We start from the raw sequence: 20021 nt of genomic DNA on the forward strand, positions 1-20021 counted from the left end.
TGATGACACGACTCCCCCACCTGCCTTAACTGTCAATCCCCCACAAACACAGTCTCTCGGAATTTGCATAAGCACAACCCTTCATCTGCAATTTTAACTTAGTTACAAAGTGATCAAAACTCTCGTTTATATCCTGCGTCGTCTCATTAAACTTGCATCCCGCATTACCCGTGGGCATGACAAACGCCAGCGGCAACCTGTCTATGAACTTAACTTAAACTTTAGGTTTACACCATGCTTTGTTTCCGAAGTAGCACTCATGAATATGGTTGTATATGTCACTCGCTCGCTTCTTATTGTTTCGCTGCCTTCTCAATTATATAATGCAGGTTTTCTTCGGCTCTTTTTGGAGCTCTTCCTGGTTTTCTACGCACTGCGTTGACAGTCAGTTCACGTGATTACGTGGGAAGCGTGATGATGTCACACGAAACTCCGCCCCCCACAGCTTTCGAGCTCAACTCCATTACAGTAAACGGAGAAAAATAGCTTCCAGTTATGACCATTACGCGTAGAATTTCGAAATGAAACCTGCCCAACTTTTATAAGGAAGCTGTAAGGAATGAGCCTGCCAAATTTCAGCCTTCTACCTACACGGGAACTTGGAGAATTAGTGATGAGTCAGTGAGTGAGTGAGTGAGTCAGTCAGGGCTTTGCCTTTTATTAGTATAGATATATCTATATCTATCTATATAAAAAAAATTTATGGTCACTCTGTCAAAGCTCCAGAGGTCCTCTGTGGAGAGAGGAGAACCTTCCAGAAGGACAACCATCTCTGCAGCAATCCACCAATCAGGCCTTTACAGAAGCCACTCCTTAGTAAAAGGCACATGGCAGCCTGCCTAGAGTTTGCCAAAAGGCACCTGAAGGACTCTCAGACCATGAGAAACAAAATTCTTTGGTCTGATAAGACAAAGATTGAACTCTTTGGTGTGAATGCCAGGTGTCACATTTGGAGGAAGCCAGGCACCACTCATCAACAGGCCAATACCATCCCTTACAGTGAAGCATGGTGGTGGCAGCATCATGCTGTGGGGATGTTTTTCATTGGCAGGAACTGGGAGACTAGTCAGGATAAAGGGAAAGACGACTGCGGCAATGTACAGAGAAATCCTGGATGAAAACCTGCTCCAGAGCACTCTTGACCTCAGACTGGGGTGATGGTTCATCTTTCAGTAGGACAACGACCCGAAGCACACAGCCAAGTTATCAAAGGAGTGGATTCAGGACAACTCTGTGAATGTCCTTGAGTGGCCCAGCCAGAGTCTAGACTTGAATCCGATTGAACATCTCTGGAGAGATCTTAAAATGGCTGTGCACTGATGCTTCCCATCCAACCTGATGGAGCTTGAGAGGTGCTGCAAAGAGGAATGGGCGAAACTGGCCAAGGATAGGTGTGCCAAGCTTGTGGCATCATATTCAAAAAGACTTGAGGCTGTAATTGCTGCCAAAGGTGCATCGACGAAGTATTGAGCAAAGGCTGTGAATACTTATGTACATGTGATTTCTCAGTTTTTTTTTATTTTTAATAAATTTGCAAAAACCTCAAGTAAACTTTTTTCACATTGTCATTATGGGGTGTTGTGTGTAGAATTCTGAGGAAAAAAATTAATTTAATCCATTTTGGAATAAGGCTGTAACATAAAATGTGGGAAATATATATATAATCTCTCTCACTATCTATATAGCATTTTTAATGTAGGTAGATCATTTTGACCTGGTCATTTTAAAAAAGTAGCTCACAAGCCAAAAAAGTGTGGGCACCACTGGTGTATATAAACACAGGGAACTCCAGTTTCTGTATTACATCTTGCCTGAAGAAGGGGTCCGAGTTGCCTCGAAAGCTTGCATTTTGTAATCTTTTTAGTTACCCAATAAAGGTGTCATTTTGCTTGGCTTTCCTCTAAATCTTAAGAAATGTATCTGTGTTTTTATTAATTCTTATCAATATAATTATTCTCTTACGCAGAACTACTCCTATTTTGTTTTTTTTTTGAATACAGATTAACAATGGAATTCTAATGAAGAACAGTAAATAAAAAACACAGAAAAGTCTACACTGATCTGCATAGGAATGGTTTTGAGACAATAAAGCTGTTGAGAACAAAGTCAATTTCATCACAAGCATATTAAGTAGTAAAACAAAAGGAATCTTTAATCATATAAGCAGAGTAATACATGTTTAGAATATAAAACTTTTATGCTGTGCTCTCTATAATGAGGATTTAATTTTGAATTCATGTAAAGCCTTTTTCATAAAATAATTTAAAATGAAAAGTTTCATAACCGTATAAACGTAGTGAGTACATTGCCATTTTACACTTCATCTGTTGGTGTCTAATATTAGAAGTGCTGTTACATCTTGCAACATGTATAAGTTAAAGCTATTAAGCATTTTATTCAAACAAAAAGAATGCAAAAATCAATAACAAGAGGAATGTGCAAAAACACTACAAGGTTGCAGGCAAGTCTGAATGGAGTACATGCAGTTTAAGATGTCCATGAATATTTAAATACAAGTCTCTTTCATAACAAGATGCAGTGTTTGATGACATAAATATATACAGTGTGTGTCTTGTGTCATAGTTGTCTCAACTTATAGCAATACTGCAGATACGAACTAGCATATAAACCTTCCACATTTTTCTTTCAATTAATTTTCATCTTCTATTTTCTATTTATGAACAAAGCAAACTAGTTGACAGTATGTATTTTGTCCCCATTTTCAATTAGTCTGCACTTTTGTTCTTACAAGTCACTAAATCTAACTGGTAGCGCCCAAAGATGTGTAATACACACCATCACAAGTAAGCCTTTAGAGTGCCAGATGTGTTTTTAGCCAAGTGGTACAACACAGCCCCTGTAATTGCCAGCATCCTAAGCATTTATCCTAGCGACGCAGTCTCTGGAAGAATAGTTTCTGGGGTGGGGAGGAAACTCTTTAAGCAATCCTTCAGTAGAGGCAGCATGCGTCTTACAATCATCAGTTATGAGTGGGTTTTCATACCACCATTATCCCAATTCCAACTCTTTGAGGTATCAAATCTTTATCCAAAACAGCACAATTTTTACATACAAGACTGAAATACTATACAGGTGCTGGTCATAAAATTAGAATATCATGAAAAAGTTGATTTATTTCAGTAATTCCATTCAAAAAGTGAAACTTGTATATTAGATTCATTCATTACACACAGACGGATGTATTTCAAATGTTTATTTCTTTTCATTTTGATGATTATAACTGACAACTAATGAAAGTCCCAAATTCAGTATCTCGGAAAATTAGAATATTGTGAAAAGGTTCAATATTGAAGACACCTGGTGCCACACTCTAATCAGCTAATTAACTCAAAACACCTGCAAAAGCCTTTAAATGGTCTCTCAGTCTAGTTCTGTAGGCTACACAATCAGGGGGAAGACTGCTGACTTGACAGTTGTCCAAAAGACGACCATTGACACCTCGCACAAGGAGGGCAAGACACAAAAGGTCATTGCTAAAGAGGCTGGCTGTTCACAGAGCTCTGTGTCCAAGCACAATAATAGAGAGGCGAAGGGAAGGACAAGATGTGGCAGAAAAAAAAAGTGTACAAGCAATAGGGATAACCGCACCCTGGAGAGGATTGTGAAACAAAACCAATTCAAAACTGGGGGGGGAGATTCACAAAGAGTGGACTGCAGCTGGAGTCAGTGCTTCAAGAACCACCATGCACAGACGTAGGCAAGACATGGGTTTCAGCCGTCGCATTCCTTGTGTCAAGCCACTCTTGAACAAGAGACAGCGTCAGAAGCGTCTTGCCTGGGCTAAAGACGAAAAGGACTGGACTGCTGCCGAGTGGTCCAAAGTTATGTTCTCTGATGAAAGTAAATTTTGCATTTCCTATGGAAATCAAGGTCTCAGAGTCTGGAGGAAGAGAGGAGAGGAACAGAATCCACATTGCTTGAGGTCCAGTGTAAAGTTTCCCGGTCAGTGATGGTTTAGGGTGCCATGTCATCTGCTGGCGTTGGTCCATTCTGTTTTCTGAGGTCCAATGTCAACGCAGCCGTCTACCAGGAAGTTTTAGAACACTTCATGCTTCCTGCTGCTGATGAACTTTATGGGGATGCAGATTTCATTTTCCAACAGGACCCGGCACCTGCACACAGTGCCAAACCTACCAGTACCTGGTTTAAGGACAATGGTATTCCTGTTCTTGATTGGCCAGCAAACTTGCCTGACCTTAACCCCATAGAAAATCTATGGGGTATTGTGAAGAGGAAGATGCAATACACCAGACCCAACAATTCAGACGAGCTGAAGGCCACTATCAGAGCAACATGGTCTCTCATAACACCTGAGCAGTCCCACAGACTGATCGACTCCATGTCACACCGCATTGCTGCAGTAATCCAGGCCAAAGGAGCCCCAACTAAATATTGAGTGCTGTACATGCTCATACTTTTCATGTTCATACCTTTCAGTTGGCCAACATTTCTAAAAATCCTTTTTTTGCATTGGTCTTAATTGATATTCTAATTTTCCCGAGATACTGAATTTGGGACTTTCATTAGTTGTCAGTTATAATCATCAAAATTAAAAGAAATAAACATTTGAAATACATCAGTCTGTGTGTAATGAATGAATCTAATATACAAGTTTCACTTTTTGAATGGAATTACTGAAATAAATCAACTTTTTCATGATATTCTAATTTTATGACCAGCACCTGTATATGTGTGTGTGTGTGTGTGTATATATATATATATATATTTTAAAATGATTTAAATCAGAGTACAGTAATATTGTTTTGCTGTCATTTTATTAAGTTTGAAATGTTTGCTGTAAAATTAGCAAAACATAATTTTGCCTTTACTTCACTATTAGCATGCAGTCTTATCTTACTCAACTGCAAGAATCCTAAATGATTACTTAAGTTCAGTGGGTAATTTATGTTATTTATTATATAAAATTAGGCAAAAATCTAATTCTCACTTGGAGGATCTGTGCAAAACTTTAAAACGTGGCTAGATTTCATCAATAACATTTCAGAATAAGCATTTAAATTGAGGAAGCAGATTCTCTTCCCTTTTTTTATTCTAGTTATTTTTCCTACTATTAAAATTTTACTCTGTTGGCCTAGCTCTCTCTCTTATGGGTGGGGGTCGATTTGATTCAAACCTAGTTTTGTAAAATTTGACTTGCTTGTATGGAATGTTAATAAATCCCAAAAAAATGTAAAAACCATTTTGCATACAAATGGTCTAGGAATAGAATGCATTCATAACCAAAGACCTATCTGTATCTGAGTAAAGGATACATTTGCAACATGCAGTTGTGCAGGAAAAATGTATAAAACCTAGCAGAACTGGCTCTCTGGATAATCAAGCTGAAGTTTTTATTTTTTATTTTTTTTCTGATTGTTTGAGGGCGGCAGTCAGGAAAGACATAATCTGGATGTTAACCCCCAATGCAGATTTGAATAAGCATTTTCAATTTGTGCTTCCCTGCTGCTAAAGCAGACTATTTAAAAGCATGCTTCCGGGCCTTCAGACACTTTCCCATATAATTGTTTCTTCTACCTCAGAAATGCCAAATCATTCTGTTTGTTGTGGCCTGTAAAGGGTACATCACACCCCAACCCCCAGACCCAACTGACTCCATGCCAGCCCGAAAAAGACCATTTATTTAAAAAATATTTCTTCCTTAATAGCACGACTTTTTCCTGGTCAACTCCTCCAAGGCAAGCTTTTATGCTGGACCAAGAAGTACTTTGGATGCTACTACATTGTACCTAGGAAGCAGTTCCGGGTCAGGGTGAGTCTATTTAGAAAAGGGGAGACTTCTCCTATGTGTCCCCACCACTGGCACACAACTAGCCCTATCAGGAATGCCCTCCAGAACTACAACTCCCATGCAGCCTTGTGGATGTCCAAAACAGAACAATACCAGAGGAACACTGTCCCCCATGCACACTGGGGGAACTTCTGGTCTTAGAAGAAAGTCTCCCTCTATCTACCTATTATTGCAAATTCCCAGCTGAGGCAGGGACCCATCACGGTCAGAATGCCTATCCATCAATGCTGTCCATCCACTGTGGCCTTCTGTCCAGAGCAGCAGGCCAAATCGCCAGGGCTCCCACCAATCTTTACTGACCATTTATTATGATAGCCTTTTTGCATTGTAACAGAATATCAGATAGCCCAGTTGGGATACCAGGCGGCCCATGGCTTCCATCACAAGGTCTTTGTTTCTAGTATGAATTCCATCACCTTCACTATATTTTGTTAAATACTCGCCTTCCTTTAAATGCATCTTTTGCACTCTGCCCCTTTAAAGATGAAATACTCTCCAGCTTTAAGGCAACTTAACCGATTCATACCTACTATTAAGCAATTCATCAGGGTTTATAAAGAACTAATCTTACGAATTTATCAGCCACTGCTGGTCCAAGCACACACTGTGGAACAATAAGAAGCCATTCCAGCCACGTTTATAGTATGACATAGAAAAATGGTTTAGAGGCACATCACAGCATTTAATGCTACAGTTAGTGATTCTCCCTGCTGATCTAAATTCACCAATTATTATAACTTAATCAGTAATAAAAAATCAACATCTGCTTATCTAAGCTTTACAGTAATTTAGATGCTATGCTTATTTATGCTATTACTGCAGTTGAGTAAGTGCATGTCTTTTTGCTGCAAACTTCCTGTAAACAGACTGCAATAAGGTAGGCTTTAACAGGAAGAGAGACCAAAATATTAGACTTTATGTGCATGAAAGTGGAGTAAAACTGACAAAAAGGAATTGGTGGAGTCACCCTGTGCAATCAGAGACTCTGCAAGAAAAGCTACTTTAATTCAGAACTTTTTATTTTATCATGCATTTAAAGTATACATTGCTCATCTTAGTTTGGACAGTGAGCAAGCTTGTGTTTAGTACAACAGCTGAAACCTTCCATTAGAAAAAGCAGAGATAAAGAAGAATTAAACATTTCAGCATAGTTAACAATAGATTTTTTGGTGTAACAGCAACATTTGTGTATTTTATTTGTAAACTTGTGTAACAGGAAGATACATGGCTAACATCCTTAACATCTTATGAACATTTATTTTAAAAGGCAATGAGCCATGGACCACACCTTACCACAACCTGTATAGGTCAAAGCAACCATTAGCATAAAACACACACATTACCCTTTTTCAAAACCTTGACATCATACAGTAACTGAATCAATATCGAAAAAAAATTATAAATCAAACTGAGTCAATTTTAACCCAGACTTAAACTGAATTTGGAAATGTTTTACAATACCCAGCCTTATTACTTTAATTTGCTCTTTGTTGTTGAAGTGTGTTATCACCATGCCTAGATTGAAAGAGCTGAGGACTTCAGAGCAAAGGTTGTAGATGGATAGGAGTCTAGGAAAAGATTTAAAAAGAGCTCCAAACAGAAATCATCCATTCCACTGTCCAGAAGATCATCTAGAAGTGGTCAAGTTTAGGCTGAGAGCAGAACGCAAGATGCTTTATAAAAAAAAACATAAGACAGTGATTATATTTTTATATTGTGTACATTAAAGAACCATCAACAACAAATCAAATTAATAACATATTGAACAATTATAAAAGTAAAGGTGAATAAATCTGACTATGCAGCTGTATGAATAAAAGGTAAAGCACTACTTCCGAAAACAGAAATAGCCCAAAAGTTGATACAAATCTATTGTTTTGTACCCAATACTTGTATTCAAAATTTGGTTGACCCAAGTGAAAGCATATTCAAATTATTGTGTTTACGTACATACACACAATTCCAAAAATGCTATTTTTGGACTCGGGGAGGTCTAAAACGTTGAGATTAATTAAAATCTTGACATCCATCCTTTGGACAATTATAATACTTTCCCTGTACTTTGTATATAAGACTCATACTATTTAAAACAGGCAACTTAGCCATCCTTCGGATTGTTCAGTTTTTACTCATACCCTATATTGCATTATGGTAATTATACCCCACAGTGCTCACCTAGCATACTTTTGGCAAACCACTGCATGGAAGATGAAGCATATAAATCATCATAGGCCATAATATGCTTCAGCATTATGAATTCTGGCCTAGCTTCATCTGCACTTGCATCTGAAGTGTTTCAGTCGGTTTTCAAAGCTCTCATGACCGTAATGGCACAAATGTTCATTAACCCTGTGACAACTAGAGTTTTCCTCAGGACTGTGGGCAAATTAAAAAGATAATGCTCAGGAGGTAACTGGTTTTCAGTCTAACACAGATCTCACATATTTACTTTTTATGTTTTCAATGGCATGTTTTTTAATATTGCCATTAAATAACTTGTACCCTTTAAAATAACCATCAAGGAAGCTGAAAAACTCCTGAAGCATGAGGATAGGCCCCACCTCTAAAAATGCTTTGTGAGATGGACATCTAACTGCACACCCTTTATTAGGTATGAACAGTCTTAACAGCAATAAGGAGAAAAGCTTTAACTTGAGTCCTGTGTTGGCACCCATGTGTTCAACGTGAAAAGTAGGCAGCCGTACTTTAAACTGATAGCCACCTCAATATACCTGAAGGTAATTTAGTGGTGGTTCTTTCTACTATTTCTGTTCAATTCCCATAAATGGCAGAAGTGACTCTACTCCGTTAGGCCGCTGAGCAAGACCCTTTAACCTGCAACTGCTCCATACTGGGTATGACATTAATCTGCATCCAGCCCTGCAACGTTAAAACAACAAAAACCCTGCACACAGTTCAGTGTGGTCCTGAGGTCTCACCTGTTACACAACTGCACTCGGATCTCAATCCGGGTGGTTTTGCCATGAGGCGGGTCTGACAACACACTGTAATCAGTGCATGCTCTAACAGCAAGTTACCGGGGGAAGAACTAGTCTTAAGCTAATCAATGTGTACGAAGAAGGCAAATCAGTGAGCTGTGCAGACCATTCTGATCAAATCTGTTCCGAATTCATTCCTCAACGTTTGATTACCACTTTGACAACATCCTGTCGTAACAGCAGCTGAACAAACTTATTAAACTGCGGATATTTTTTTTTCTCCCCCACGTGCTGTGTGCGTCTTAAATAACAGTTTCTACAATTGCACTGACAATCGTAGATTCTGTTTAAAAAACACATGAGGCATATAGACGCAAGGTCAGTAATGAGATATATCCTGTTGCTAATATCGCGACTGGTCCAATTTTAACACTTTGAATGCAAGGTCTGAGTTAAGGTGCATTTCACTGAGCCTTTCAAAACACAACATACGAAAGAAATCTTATCCTAATATACAGCCAATACAGAAGCAGCCAGCTTGCTGCTGGTCTTTGCTGCCTCACCTCATCTACTATAGTGCTGCCATCTGATGGAGAACAATAGAATTTATTTTTGGTGGAAAAGGCTTGCGGTAGAGTGTTATAAATAGACGTCCGTAGTAATATCACTGCAAAAAAGGGATAAATCTGCTGATGCTTTGAAACAACTAGATTTATTGTAAGATAAACATTTTGATTATTTGGAGATGGTGATAATCAATTGGAATGAGGAACCTGTAAGCTACTGCACTATTACAGATAGCTAACCCAAAGGCATTTCCTAATCATAAGGCATCCAATTAGTCATGACTCTCAGGACAGCAGCACAGTCACCAACTACCAAATGTATTGTGTGCAACAAACATGAACAGTGCAAAGAAATGTTATGTTTGCAGTATGTGTACATCTAAGCCTACACTCAACATGACGTCATGATTCCAGGACTTAATTTATTAAAATGGAGACTTTTAGGCTTGTTGGTTGTGAAAATAAAGTAATCAAGTTTTTTTACATTTTTGAGAGACTTTCTGTTGATAATAAAACCATTGCTTTCTAATACAGTTCTTAAATTTTATTGCAAGTTTTGATAGAGTTAATTATTTATAATATAGGCAGAGACCTACTGTATACTGTAACCAATATGTTAAAGCAAACTCCAGAGATGATGATGATACACTTACAAAAGCACTTTTCCCATGTGGTCATGAATGATGTTTCTAGCTCTTTTGAGATGGTGCTAGAATCAGCTCAATGCATTTCTAGCACAACCTTGTCATTCATGTTGCTTCCACCACATAGCTTTCTTAAAAATTTTAAGTTGATTAAAAGGAGAACCTTCCATTTCCTTCAAAAACCTCACATGTACAAAAAAAAAGGACTGGCCAATTCATTCAGCACAATAAAACATGCAGTTTTATGGGCCCTTTAATCTCTACTTTGTATGTGAGCAATTTTAATAGCAGGAACCATTGCGGTCTTAAACCATTGTTTCTTATTTTCTTTAACACTAGAATTACCAGAGCCTACGAAAAAACTCGTAATTCCGTCCCACCTTAAACTGCTTCTTAAATCCCTTCACACCTCTCCATGCGTCCTTTGTTCTCTAAATGTGCTGATAAAGAGAAGCCGGCTATTCCATCCCCCCACCAATTTAGAACGTGCACGAACTTCTCCCAGCTCATGCCTTGATTGAGCATCTGGGAGTGAAGTGGAGTTTTAGAGGGAAATAATAGATCGTTGTTTGGAACACACGCATTTCATGTCTGTTCCGTTTCTACAGTAATCTGTGTCAACACATTGTTAAAACAGAAACTTTTTTATATTCTAGTAGTAGATGACAAAATGTAGGCATAAACTATATAATGTATGAAGCCTGAAGTCCAAATAGCAAAGAAACATTTTCACAAGAATAACACAATTGCACTTTTATTCAAACATATAACTGCAGAAAGAAAAAGCCGCCTTAACATGCGACATTGACACCAGTTTACTATAACTGACTCCGTGGTTCAATAGATACAGCCCCGCTTGGAATCAAGGGTCACGGGTTCGATCCTGCGCCTCCCTTTTGAGAAGTAAACTGTTCTTAGTCTTACTGTTTTAGTATAAAAACATACATTTGATTTCAGTCTGTAACAGCCGGTGCAATTTATGATCTTTGTAAAGGTTAGCTTTTTTTTTTTTTATTCACTTTTCACTCTCTCAGTCGCGTTCAGAATCAATCCATACAACCCCATCTGACACGGCTGTTTTCACTAAAGACGCGCTATAGCTCTGCAGTGTACCACGATGCATACTAACGCCCCGGTTCTGACACACAAACGCTGGCGAAGCTGCCTTCTTCATATCTCACCGTCACTTGCTTTTCAGTTTTATTGAGTGTTCCTGCCAGTCCCGCATGTTGCTGTATGCTTTTCTTTTGCACCCAGGACATGCAGAAGAAAGAATGGTAAAGACCAGTAACCGGCGCTATATGCAATCATCAGACACTCCCCATCTGCCCGTGTCGTTCAAACACAGGAACATATATTGGTGTAAAAGTATAACAAAAGTGCACTTTTATTCAAGTGCACTTTTTCCATCGCCTTTTCCTGTAAGAAGCAGTGTACACACTTCTCTCTATGCTGTGGTTTCTATTACACACCTGAAAGAAAGAGACAATACATATGAACATATCCAGCATACAGCAACATGCGGGGACTGGCAGGAACACTCAATAAAACTGAATAAAAAGAAAATCAAGTGACGGTGAGATACGAAGAAGACAGCTTCGCCAGCGCCTGTGTGTCAGAACCGGTGGGGGCGTTAGTATGCATCGTGGTACAGCACAGAGCTATAGCGCGTCTGTATTCTGTTTCTTTTGTACTCCAGGGCACGCAGAGGAGAGAATAGTAAAGAGCAGTAAGTTCGGCGCTATATGCAATCATCAGACACTCTCCATCTGCCCGTTGTTTTGTTATACTTTTTATACTGCTCAAGCGGGCATGCTCAAAAATACACGTGTAATGCCACGAAAAGTGCACGCAGACACTTCATTTCGCAAACAAAACAAGTGCACTTTTATTCAAAACTACCTGTATAACCGAAGAAAAAGAAAGCAAGTTACAGTAGGCGATTGATCGACATCTTGCATGGTGCAATGCTAAGAAGTGAAGATTTTCATTCCGTGCTATATAAAATCATCACATTCAAATATTAACAGTTCCCACACACCCAAGGACCGTCCTTCCTACATTTACCACGTGTACTTGTTGCCGTGTACACACCTCTCTGTGCTATGGTTTCTATTACACTGAATGAGCACCTGACACTGTACTTTCTTCCCTGGGGAAGGTCCGCATCAGAGAATTTCCAGTTCCTGCATAAATTCACACCCGATCTGACGCTGTTCGTTTTCAAATAATATTGCATTAGTGCGATTATATTTTCACATATATTGTCTTTCTTTCAGGTGTGTAATAGAAACCACAGCATAGAGAGAAGTGTGTACACTGCTTCTTACAGGAAAAGGCGATGGAAAAAGTGCACTTGAATAAAAGTGCACTTTTGTTATACTTCACCAATATATGTTCCTGTGTTTGAACGACACGGGCAGATGGGGAGTGTCTGATGATTGCATATAGCGCGAAGTTGGTCTTTACCATTCTTTCTTCTGCATGTCCTGGGTGCAAAAGAAAAGCATACAGCAACATGCGGGACTGGCAGGAACACTCAATAAAACTGAAAAGCAAGTGACGGTGAGATACGAAGAAGGCAGCTTCGCCAGCGTTTGTGTGTCAGAACCTTTGGGCGTTAGTATGCATCGTGGTACACTGCAGAGCTATAGCGCGTCTTTAGTGAAAACAGCCGTGTCAGATGGGGTTGTATGGATTGATTCTGAGCGCGACTGAGAGAATGAAAAGTGAATAAAAAAAAAGCTAACCTTTACAAAGATCATAAATTGCACCGGCCGTTACAGACTGAAATCAAAAGTATGTTTATATTCTAAAACAGTAAGACTAAGAACAGTTTACTTCTCAAAAGGGAGCGCAGGATCGAACCCGTGACCCTTGATTCCAAGCGGGGCTGTATCTATTGAACCACGGAGTCAGTTATAGAAAACTGGTGTCAATGTCGCATGTTAAGGCGGCTTTTCTTTCTGCAGTTATATGTTTGAATAAAAGTGCAATTGTGTTATTCTTGTGAAAATGTTTCTTTGCTATTTGGACTTCAGGCTTCATACATTATATAGTTTATGCCTACATTTTGTCATCTACTACTAGAATATAAAAAAAGTTTCTGTTTTAACAATGTGTTGACACAGATTACTGTAGAAACGGAACAGACATGAAATGCGTGTGTTCCAAACATCAATCTATTATTTCCACTCTAAAACTCCACTTCACTCCCAGATACTCAATCAAGGCATGAGCTGAGAGAGGTTCGTGCACGTTCTAAATTGGTGGGGGGATGGAATAGCCGGCTGCTCCAAGCTTCTCTTTATCAGCACATTTAGAGAACAAAGGACGCTGGCGGAGAGGTGTGAAGGGATTTAAGAAGCAGTTTAAGGTGGGACGGAATTACGAGTTTTTTCGTAGGCTCTGGTAATTCTAGTGTTAAATGATACATTCTGTGTGGCTGTGATTGAGTGCAACACAAACAGATAAATGAAAGTTACCCTGTGTATTTTCTGTGTGTGCTTCACCAATTTTTACGTAGATTCTTCCATTCTCTTCTTTTGATGTACTTTACAACTGGTCTATTTTTTACTGGAATTTTAGAAATTATGAAACCACCATATATATACCTTACCAAAATGCCCAGAGTCTTGTGATGTCACAACACAACCACAAACTAATGCATGTGCAAAGTGCAGGACACCTGGAAAACACTGTTAAATTATACAGAAGTATCAACTGACAACAATAAACTGCCATTTGAGAGTATCATGGTAGGATAGATCCATTCAGACAGTGTTTATTTAATGGCGCAGTTTAACAATGGAATGTCAAACAAAATTTCATGAAGCTTCAAGCAAAGGTCAAAAACCAAGTAGAGATAAAGCTAAGCACAAATTCACTAAAAGAGTTGTAAGTAAAAATTTCTTACATTTTGCATTTTTGAGCACCAGCTAGCCTTCATTTAAAGCAAATTGTACTCTTAACCTCCTTAGCATTGTAAACATGTAAAAAGCATTAAAATTCATTATTATACTTTTGAGATTTAATAAAAATGCATACAAATAACAGTACTGAGTAACAGTAATAATACTACTACTAATGATGCCAAAACAGTATATAATCTCAAAATGAGTTCTTTGTGTATTAAGCACAGTGAAAGACACAATCCAACATCACAGTTGGGACAATAATAGCGTGCTTCTTTTTGGATTTTCTTTCTAGATTTATCAGTTAGTTTTTGAACAGTACACTACACAGTTATGAGTTGGATTCTTTTTTTTTTTTTCCCTTTTCCTGTTGTAGGTATATAATCAAAATGTCTACTAATACAATGCTCTGGATCGATCCACGATGTGCTGGGTCGAAAACATCTCTTTAGTGGTAGTGTAGACGGCGGATGTGCAGCAACAATTTGTTCTACAAGCTGGCATGTAAAGTTTTCATGAGATAACAGTTTCGCCAGCTTTTTGTTTGTTTAAGACAAAGGCATTCCAAATGCACTGTTCCACCAGATATCGTTTTTTTTTTAGTATTTCTTTTTTTGCTACCGCATAACAATATAGAAAGACAATTCTTGATTCACAAGATCTACACCACTTATTGTGCTATTGTAGTCAATCACAGCACAAGGCTTCATAAGCTGCTTGTTGCCTTTTGCCTGTACATTGACTGTAGCTGGACCATCTTTCTTATCTTTCAATTTCAGAGCAAGCTCTTTATCCTTTTGCCAAGCTACTAGCGCACCTCGCTGTAATTTCAAACAGCTTTGGTAAAGTATACAAATCGTCCATGGTTACACAGTAACCATGGTCCAGCAGAGAATCTATCAAAGTCAGCACTGATGACATAGCAACTCTGTACTGATTGTACTTCAGATCAAACATTGTCCCTTTCCCTGTGTACAGAACCGAATTCCAAACATAACCCGTTTTAAATTTACAAAGCTCGTAAATATGTATGCTCTATATGTCTTGCTCTTTTTGACGTGATGTACTGTATCCATGACAGTCTGCCCTTATAAGCCATGAGACTTTCATCAATGCTGACATCATGGTCCAGAATGTAAATGCTCCAAAATTCTGCCCAAATGTTCTTCAGTTTGGGCGCTGGATAGCTATCCTGATCAAAGTCTTCACTGTTGGTAAAGTGCAGATATTTCATAATTAGTGAAAACCTGCTCTCAGGCAGAATTTCTCCAAAGAACGGCAGCACTGACAGCACTTTTACAGCCCAAGTGATTCTCGGTTCTAATGCTTACGCAAGGCACATCTGTACATTTGGCCCGAGTGACAATCGGGACTAAAACTTTTAGCACGATTTTCGCAACCTGAGTAACACTCGGGTCGAACACCAAGGAGACTACACCTCAGATTCCATGCCAAACGCACACGAGCCTGGCAACAGAACCCATGACCTAGAAAACAGATGCAAAGGACACAAAAAAAGCCAATGACATGCCTAATGTGCAATAACTACAAAAAATGAAAAGCAAAATAAAGACTTCCTAGGACAAATAAAGCTAAAATTAAATATAACATTAGGAAGATGTCAAACCGGCTTCAAAACGGACAGAAGTCAACTGTGCATTAATAAATTCTCACATCATAAGAACAATGAACTTCAAGATCTGCTTCGTGTAAATTGTTTAAGGTGTATACTGTTAACGGTCATGTCTTAAAAATTAAAAACACACACACACACATACACAAAGCTCAGCTTTTCTTCTATAGTCACTATAGTTCTTATAAAGCCATCCCAGTGCAAGTTTTACACTGATAAGGATTTACAATTTGCTCTAACTTTATATTATGTATGGATTTATAATTTACTACAACTTATTATATTTACCTTTTTTTTTTATTCAGTTTTTGTAGTGCAAAACTCACAGTTAAAGAGCAAAACAAATATAAGGAAGTACAAGACATAAGAGCTGCCAGATATATCTTCTGAATGGGACAAATATCTTTGTTCTACTTGTTCATACATTTGGCATCACCACTGAATGATATTTTGGAATGAATAGGTGATATACTGGTGGTCAGTAAATAAGATTAATACATTCATGTTCTTGTGAAGTATTGTACTTGCTAACGTGCTTGTGTTTTCCATCAACTTAAGTATGTTAAGAGTTACTCTAGAAGTTTGGCTGATCCCAATATTACAAGATACCCCTTTTACAAATGATTAACAACAAAGACAACTAATTGTTTTTGTTGTGATAAACCTTTGCACATATACAATAAGAAATTTAATTGGTATAAGTGATGATTAAGCTATAATTCTATTTTTCACACGTTAGAAAATTGCATTTTTATAAATGAATTAACAGTTGTAATATACAGTAGAATACATTCTGCTCTTTAAGTATTATTTGACAGATTATGGCACCTTGCTGATGAAAAAAATAATTGGATATCCATATTTTTAGATTTATGTCTAAAACTGTACTTATTTTCTAACATTACATTATATATTTTTAAAATAAAAAGTCTTGAGGCATGTAAACTATGATGACAGACATACATAGCTACACTGATCACACTAAAGTCATGTATTGCATTGTTGCAACAAATTATTTTGTGACACCAATTTTGATGTCATTTAACATGAAGTATGCAAATCTGTGGTAGGGGAACCTTGTCCTAATTTTGAAAACAAAACTGCGGGCTGGAAACTGGAAAAACTAGGATATTAATGTGTAAATGTGAGATGCACAATGCTTGAAGGCCACACCCCAACAGATTTCAAGTTTAATTAATGCATTTTCCTACACACTGCATTATATAGGAACAATTATATAAAATGAAGAAAACTGAACACTTGGAAGTAAAGCAAATCTTCAAAAATTAAAAAGTGTATAATACACAATTACTATTATGTTGGCAAAGCTGGTAAGTGACAGTGACAGGTTCAATTTCTTAACTGCAGCACACAGCCTACCTTGGAAGTCAAAGTTAGGAGGCATTTCTAGACAGAATGTCAGAGAATTAAGTTCAACTTTATTGTCACATATACAAAGCACAGTGAAATTTGATTACTTGTATCTCTATCATGCAACACAAGGTACACTGGCATGTACAACAACAAAAAAATCTTAACCTATACTGTTCAGTTCAGCCAGTAAACTCTACAAGTATTTTGTTTAGGGGAAAAACTCATGTAAATGTGAGGAGTGAATGCCACATTCCAATCTAAAGCTTTTCCGTTCAATAAAATATGTACTTGACAAACATCTTTACAACAATATTGCACAACAGTTTAATGAACACTTGGTCCTCAAACAAATTCTAACACGTTTCCTAAAAAATAAGTGAAAAACAAGAATCTCTCTTAAATTGTCAATATTTATTTTGGTCAAGGACACCTTAATATGCACTGCAATGTTATGGAGGGTGGGAGTGTAGAAACTTGGACTATGTTCACTTTTAAATTAAACACAGATAAAGGCCCAAACATTACCCTGAAATGACCATCAGTACGAAGAGATAAGCATTTGTGCCTTTTTCTTTTGTTAATCACTGGTGACAAGTAACACGATCACCACTCATCAACTTGTTCATTTTTTACTGAACTTGCTCAGTTTTATTTGCGGTTAAAGAGCAGGAGCTATCAAGCAAATCATTTACATTGAGCATGAATGCCATACTTTCTACATAAGCAGGTAGCATCTCTAGCAGTGCGAAGACAAAACATTATAGGGTTTTTCTACCTTGATTCCATAGGAAAACAGAACTATTAAAGGAACATTATATAACCATTTTTTTTCTAAAGCCACACAGTCAATTGCACAGGGAACCAGGGCCTATACCAGAAGCACTGGATGCCAAGGTTGGAACCAAACTCCAAACTGGGAACCAGTTTACCACTGGCAAACTAACGTCTTCAAAACAAATTTGGTTTGCCATTAATCTTACATAGGTGTCTTTCTGATATAACCAAACCTCGAGAAAAAATAGGCTGAATCCAAATACAGTAAGCGGTAAAGGAACGAGAATTCAAGCCAAACCACTTACAACTAAAAGATGCACCCAAGGCGCAGCTCAAGATTTATCCTTGGGAGGTGATTTTATGTGACACAATACAGAACTAAGCAACATCTATTATGTTAAAAAGTAGCTGCTTCATCAAACAAGTCTCATTTGAGAGAACAGGAGGCAGCACCGATAAACGGTCACTCTGCTGTGAAAATCAAATTATGTACAGAGTTCCACGAGATCAGGAAACAAAACTATGAAGTGCTTAAAACCGGCTGAAACTGTCAACGTCACTGCATTTTTTTGTTGTTTTTCCCGGTGGCACTAAAACACCGGTTACTCCCAAGACTGGCTGCAATCGTGCAGGATTTGTTCTTGTGGTTGTTATGCCGCGGTCTCGTGTGCTGACAGCACAAAACAACTTGAGATTAACCAAATAAAATGCTCAAAAATGCAGTATTCTACTTGTTGAATATTATTATCAGAGATCAATTGTAACAGCGTTATAGTTTGAGCGAATTAATTTAAAATCGTACCACCCTCGAAGATATATGGAATTAACTTATACAATATTTACAAAAATATTAACTATGATACCAGTGCAACGCAGCATATAGAATTCGGCATTAAAAACCTGAAAAAGGAAACAATGATGTGGGCACCACCCGACCGGTTGACGAACCAAAATTAACGTGTTAGAGAAGATTAAAAAAAAGTGATGCTTTGTCATTCGAAGACGATAGACGCATGCGGGCCTAGCATAAGGAACAACACGTGCGACTCATATAGTCTGCACTTCTCGGAATACACAGGCGAAAGGGGGCACAGGAAAGCGGGTGCGCCTGCATCTTACACACGTATTTTCTATCAAGAATATAATGCTTTTGTCATTTCTGAAAAATCAAGTAGTAACTGGTCTCCTGCCATCTCTTCATCAGTTATTCAGGCTTAGCAGGATTCCACGAACACGCGTGATTTATATCCAAGGAGTCAAACCTAATTTGCCTAACATTTCTGGGAAGCAAATATCTCCAAAGACAACAAAACACAGTGAGTGCAGTAAAAGAAAACTCGTAATTGTGTTATTTTATAAATTTGTGTATTTTTCCCCCATTCGTGCGCCACCCGCCTGGCTTGCTTGTTTATCACTCACCACAACACACTGGCTGTCAGTCGCCATCTGGCCTCTACACGTTATCTCGCCCTCGGCTCGTAGCCTGCTATAGAGGACTTCTTTTTGGCTCGGGAGATCCTTAATTGTGCCTCAACGCGCGAGAATGTGACCGCGTCACCTCGCGCCGGCAGTAGTGTGCGTGCGCGCGCTCGAGCGCATGCGTAGACCCCATTTATTGCGCGCTTTAAAAGCTGTTAAATATTTACTGAAGCAGTGCTGAGCTTGCGCTTCCATTATGGCACAGTGATAACATTGTTACGGTAGATTTTAAGTAAGTAGGAAGGATCATTGCTTTTGCTGCTAGTCTTGTCTTTCATAGAGAGCCCTAGGTTTCGATCGCAGGTGGTGGACGGAAAATCCTATCTCTGTTTTAATTCAATCTCCAGAAATGAAAATACTAGTACAATTGTGCTAGAGAAAAATTAGATTCTAGATAAGCAATATATTCCTAAATAAAGCGAACGTATTGGCTTTATGAACAAAAAATTAAATGTAACCCATGATTTAGTTAAGTACTCTCCGCATCTTTAGAACTCTCAATCCAGTCGTCTCCACCACCAAGAGTTTCACAAAATACGTCCGTTCTTCGATCATTGTTAATACACAAATTCTTCAATATTCTGTTTTCTCAAATGCAGTCACCTTTCTACTTGCTGATTTTTTTAACCCCCCGATGTTACTCGCAAACAGGAGGCAAAGGATTTACGAGTGCACTACCAGCATGACGATGCCTCGGGTGAAGATAACTTAAAAATTCCAACCACCAATTTTTTCAAACCCACTTTAGTCTGAGCAGGATCATAGGCTGGGGCCTATCCCAACAAGTTAAGGACGCAGGTCCATTGGGTGGACACAAAGACACACAAACGCTAGAGCCAATTCGCCAAACCTGCATGTCTTTGGACTG

The 20021-nt window shown here is 38.3% G+C and overlaps 1 protein-coding gene across 2 annotated transcripts in view; it reads right to left on the reverse strand.

Annotated features, from left to right (window-relative positions):
• Positions 1-19251, reverse strand: part of hprt1 (hypoxanthine phosphoribosyltransferase 1) — a 54675-nt gene extending 35424 nt beyond the window's left edge. The window contains exon 1 of one of the 2 annotated variants that reach the window (XM_039766209.1): positions 19094-19251. In XM_039766209.1, the coding sequence (XP_039622143.1) occupies positions 19094-19120 (27 nt within the window). In that variant the 5' untranslated portion in view covers positions 19121-19251. Of the gene's footprint in view, positions 1-7304; positions 7359-19093 lie in introns of those variants that run through there. The other variant, XM_039766208.1, reaches the window with a different exon arrangement.
• Between the last annotated feature and the right edge of the window lie 770 nt (positions 19252-20021).

The sequence above is a fragment of the Polypterus senegalus genome, chromosome 10 (genome assembly GCF_016835505.1).
Source record: "Polypterus senegalus isolate Bchr_013 chromosome 10, ASM1683550v1, whole genome shotgun sequence".
Taxonomy (NCBI): domain Eukaryota; kingdom Metazoa; phylum Chordata; class Cladistia; order Polypteriformes; family Polypteridae; genus Polypterus; species Polypterus senegalus.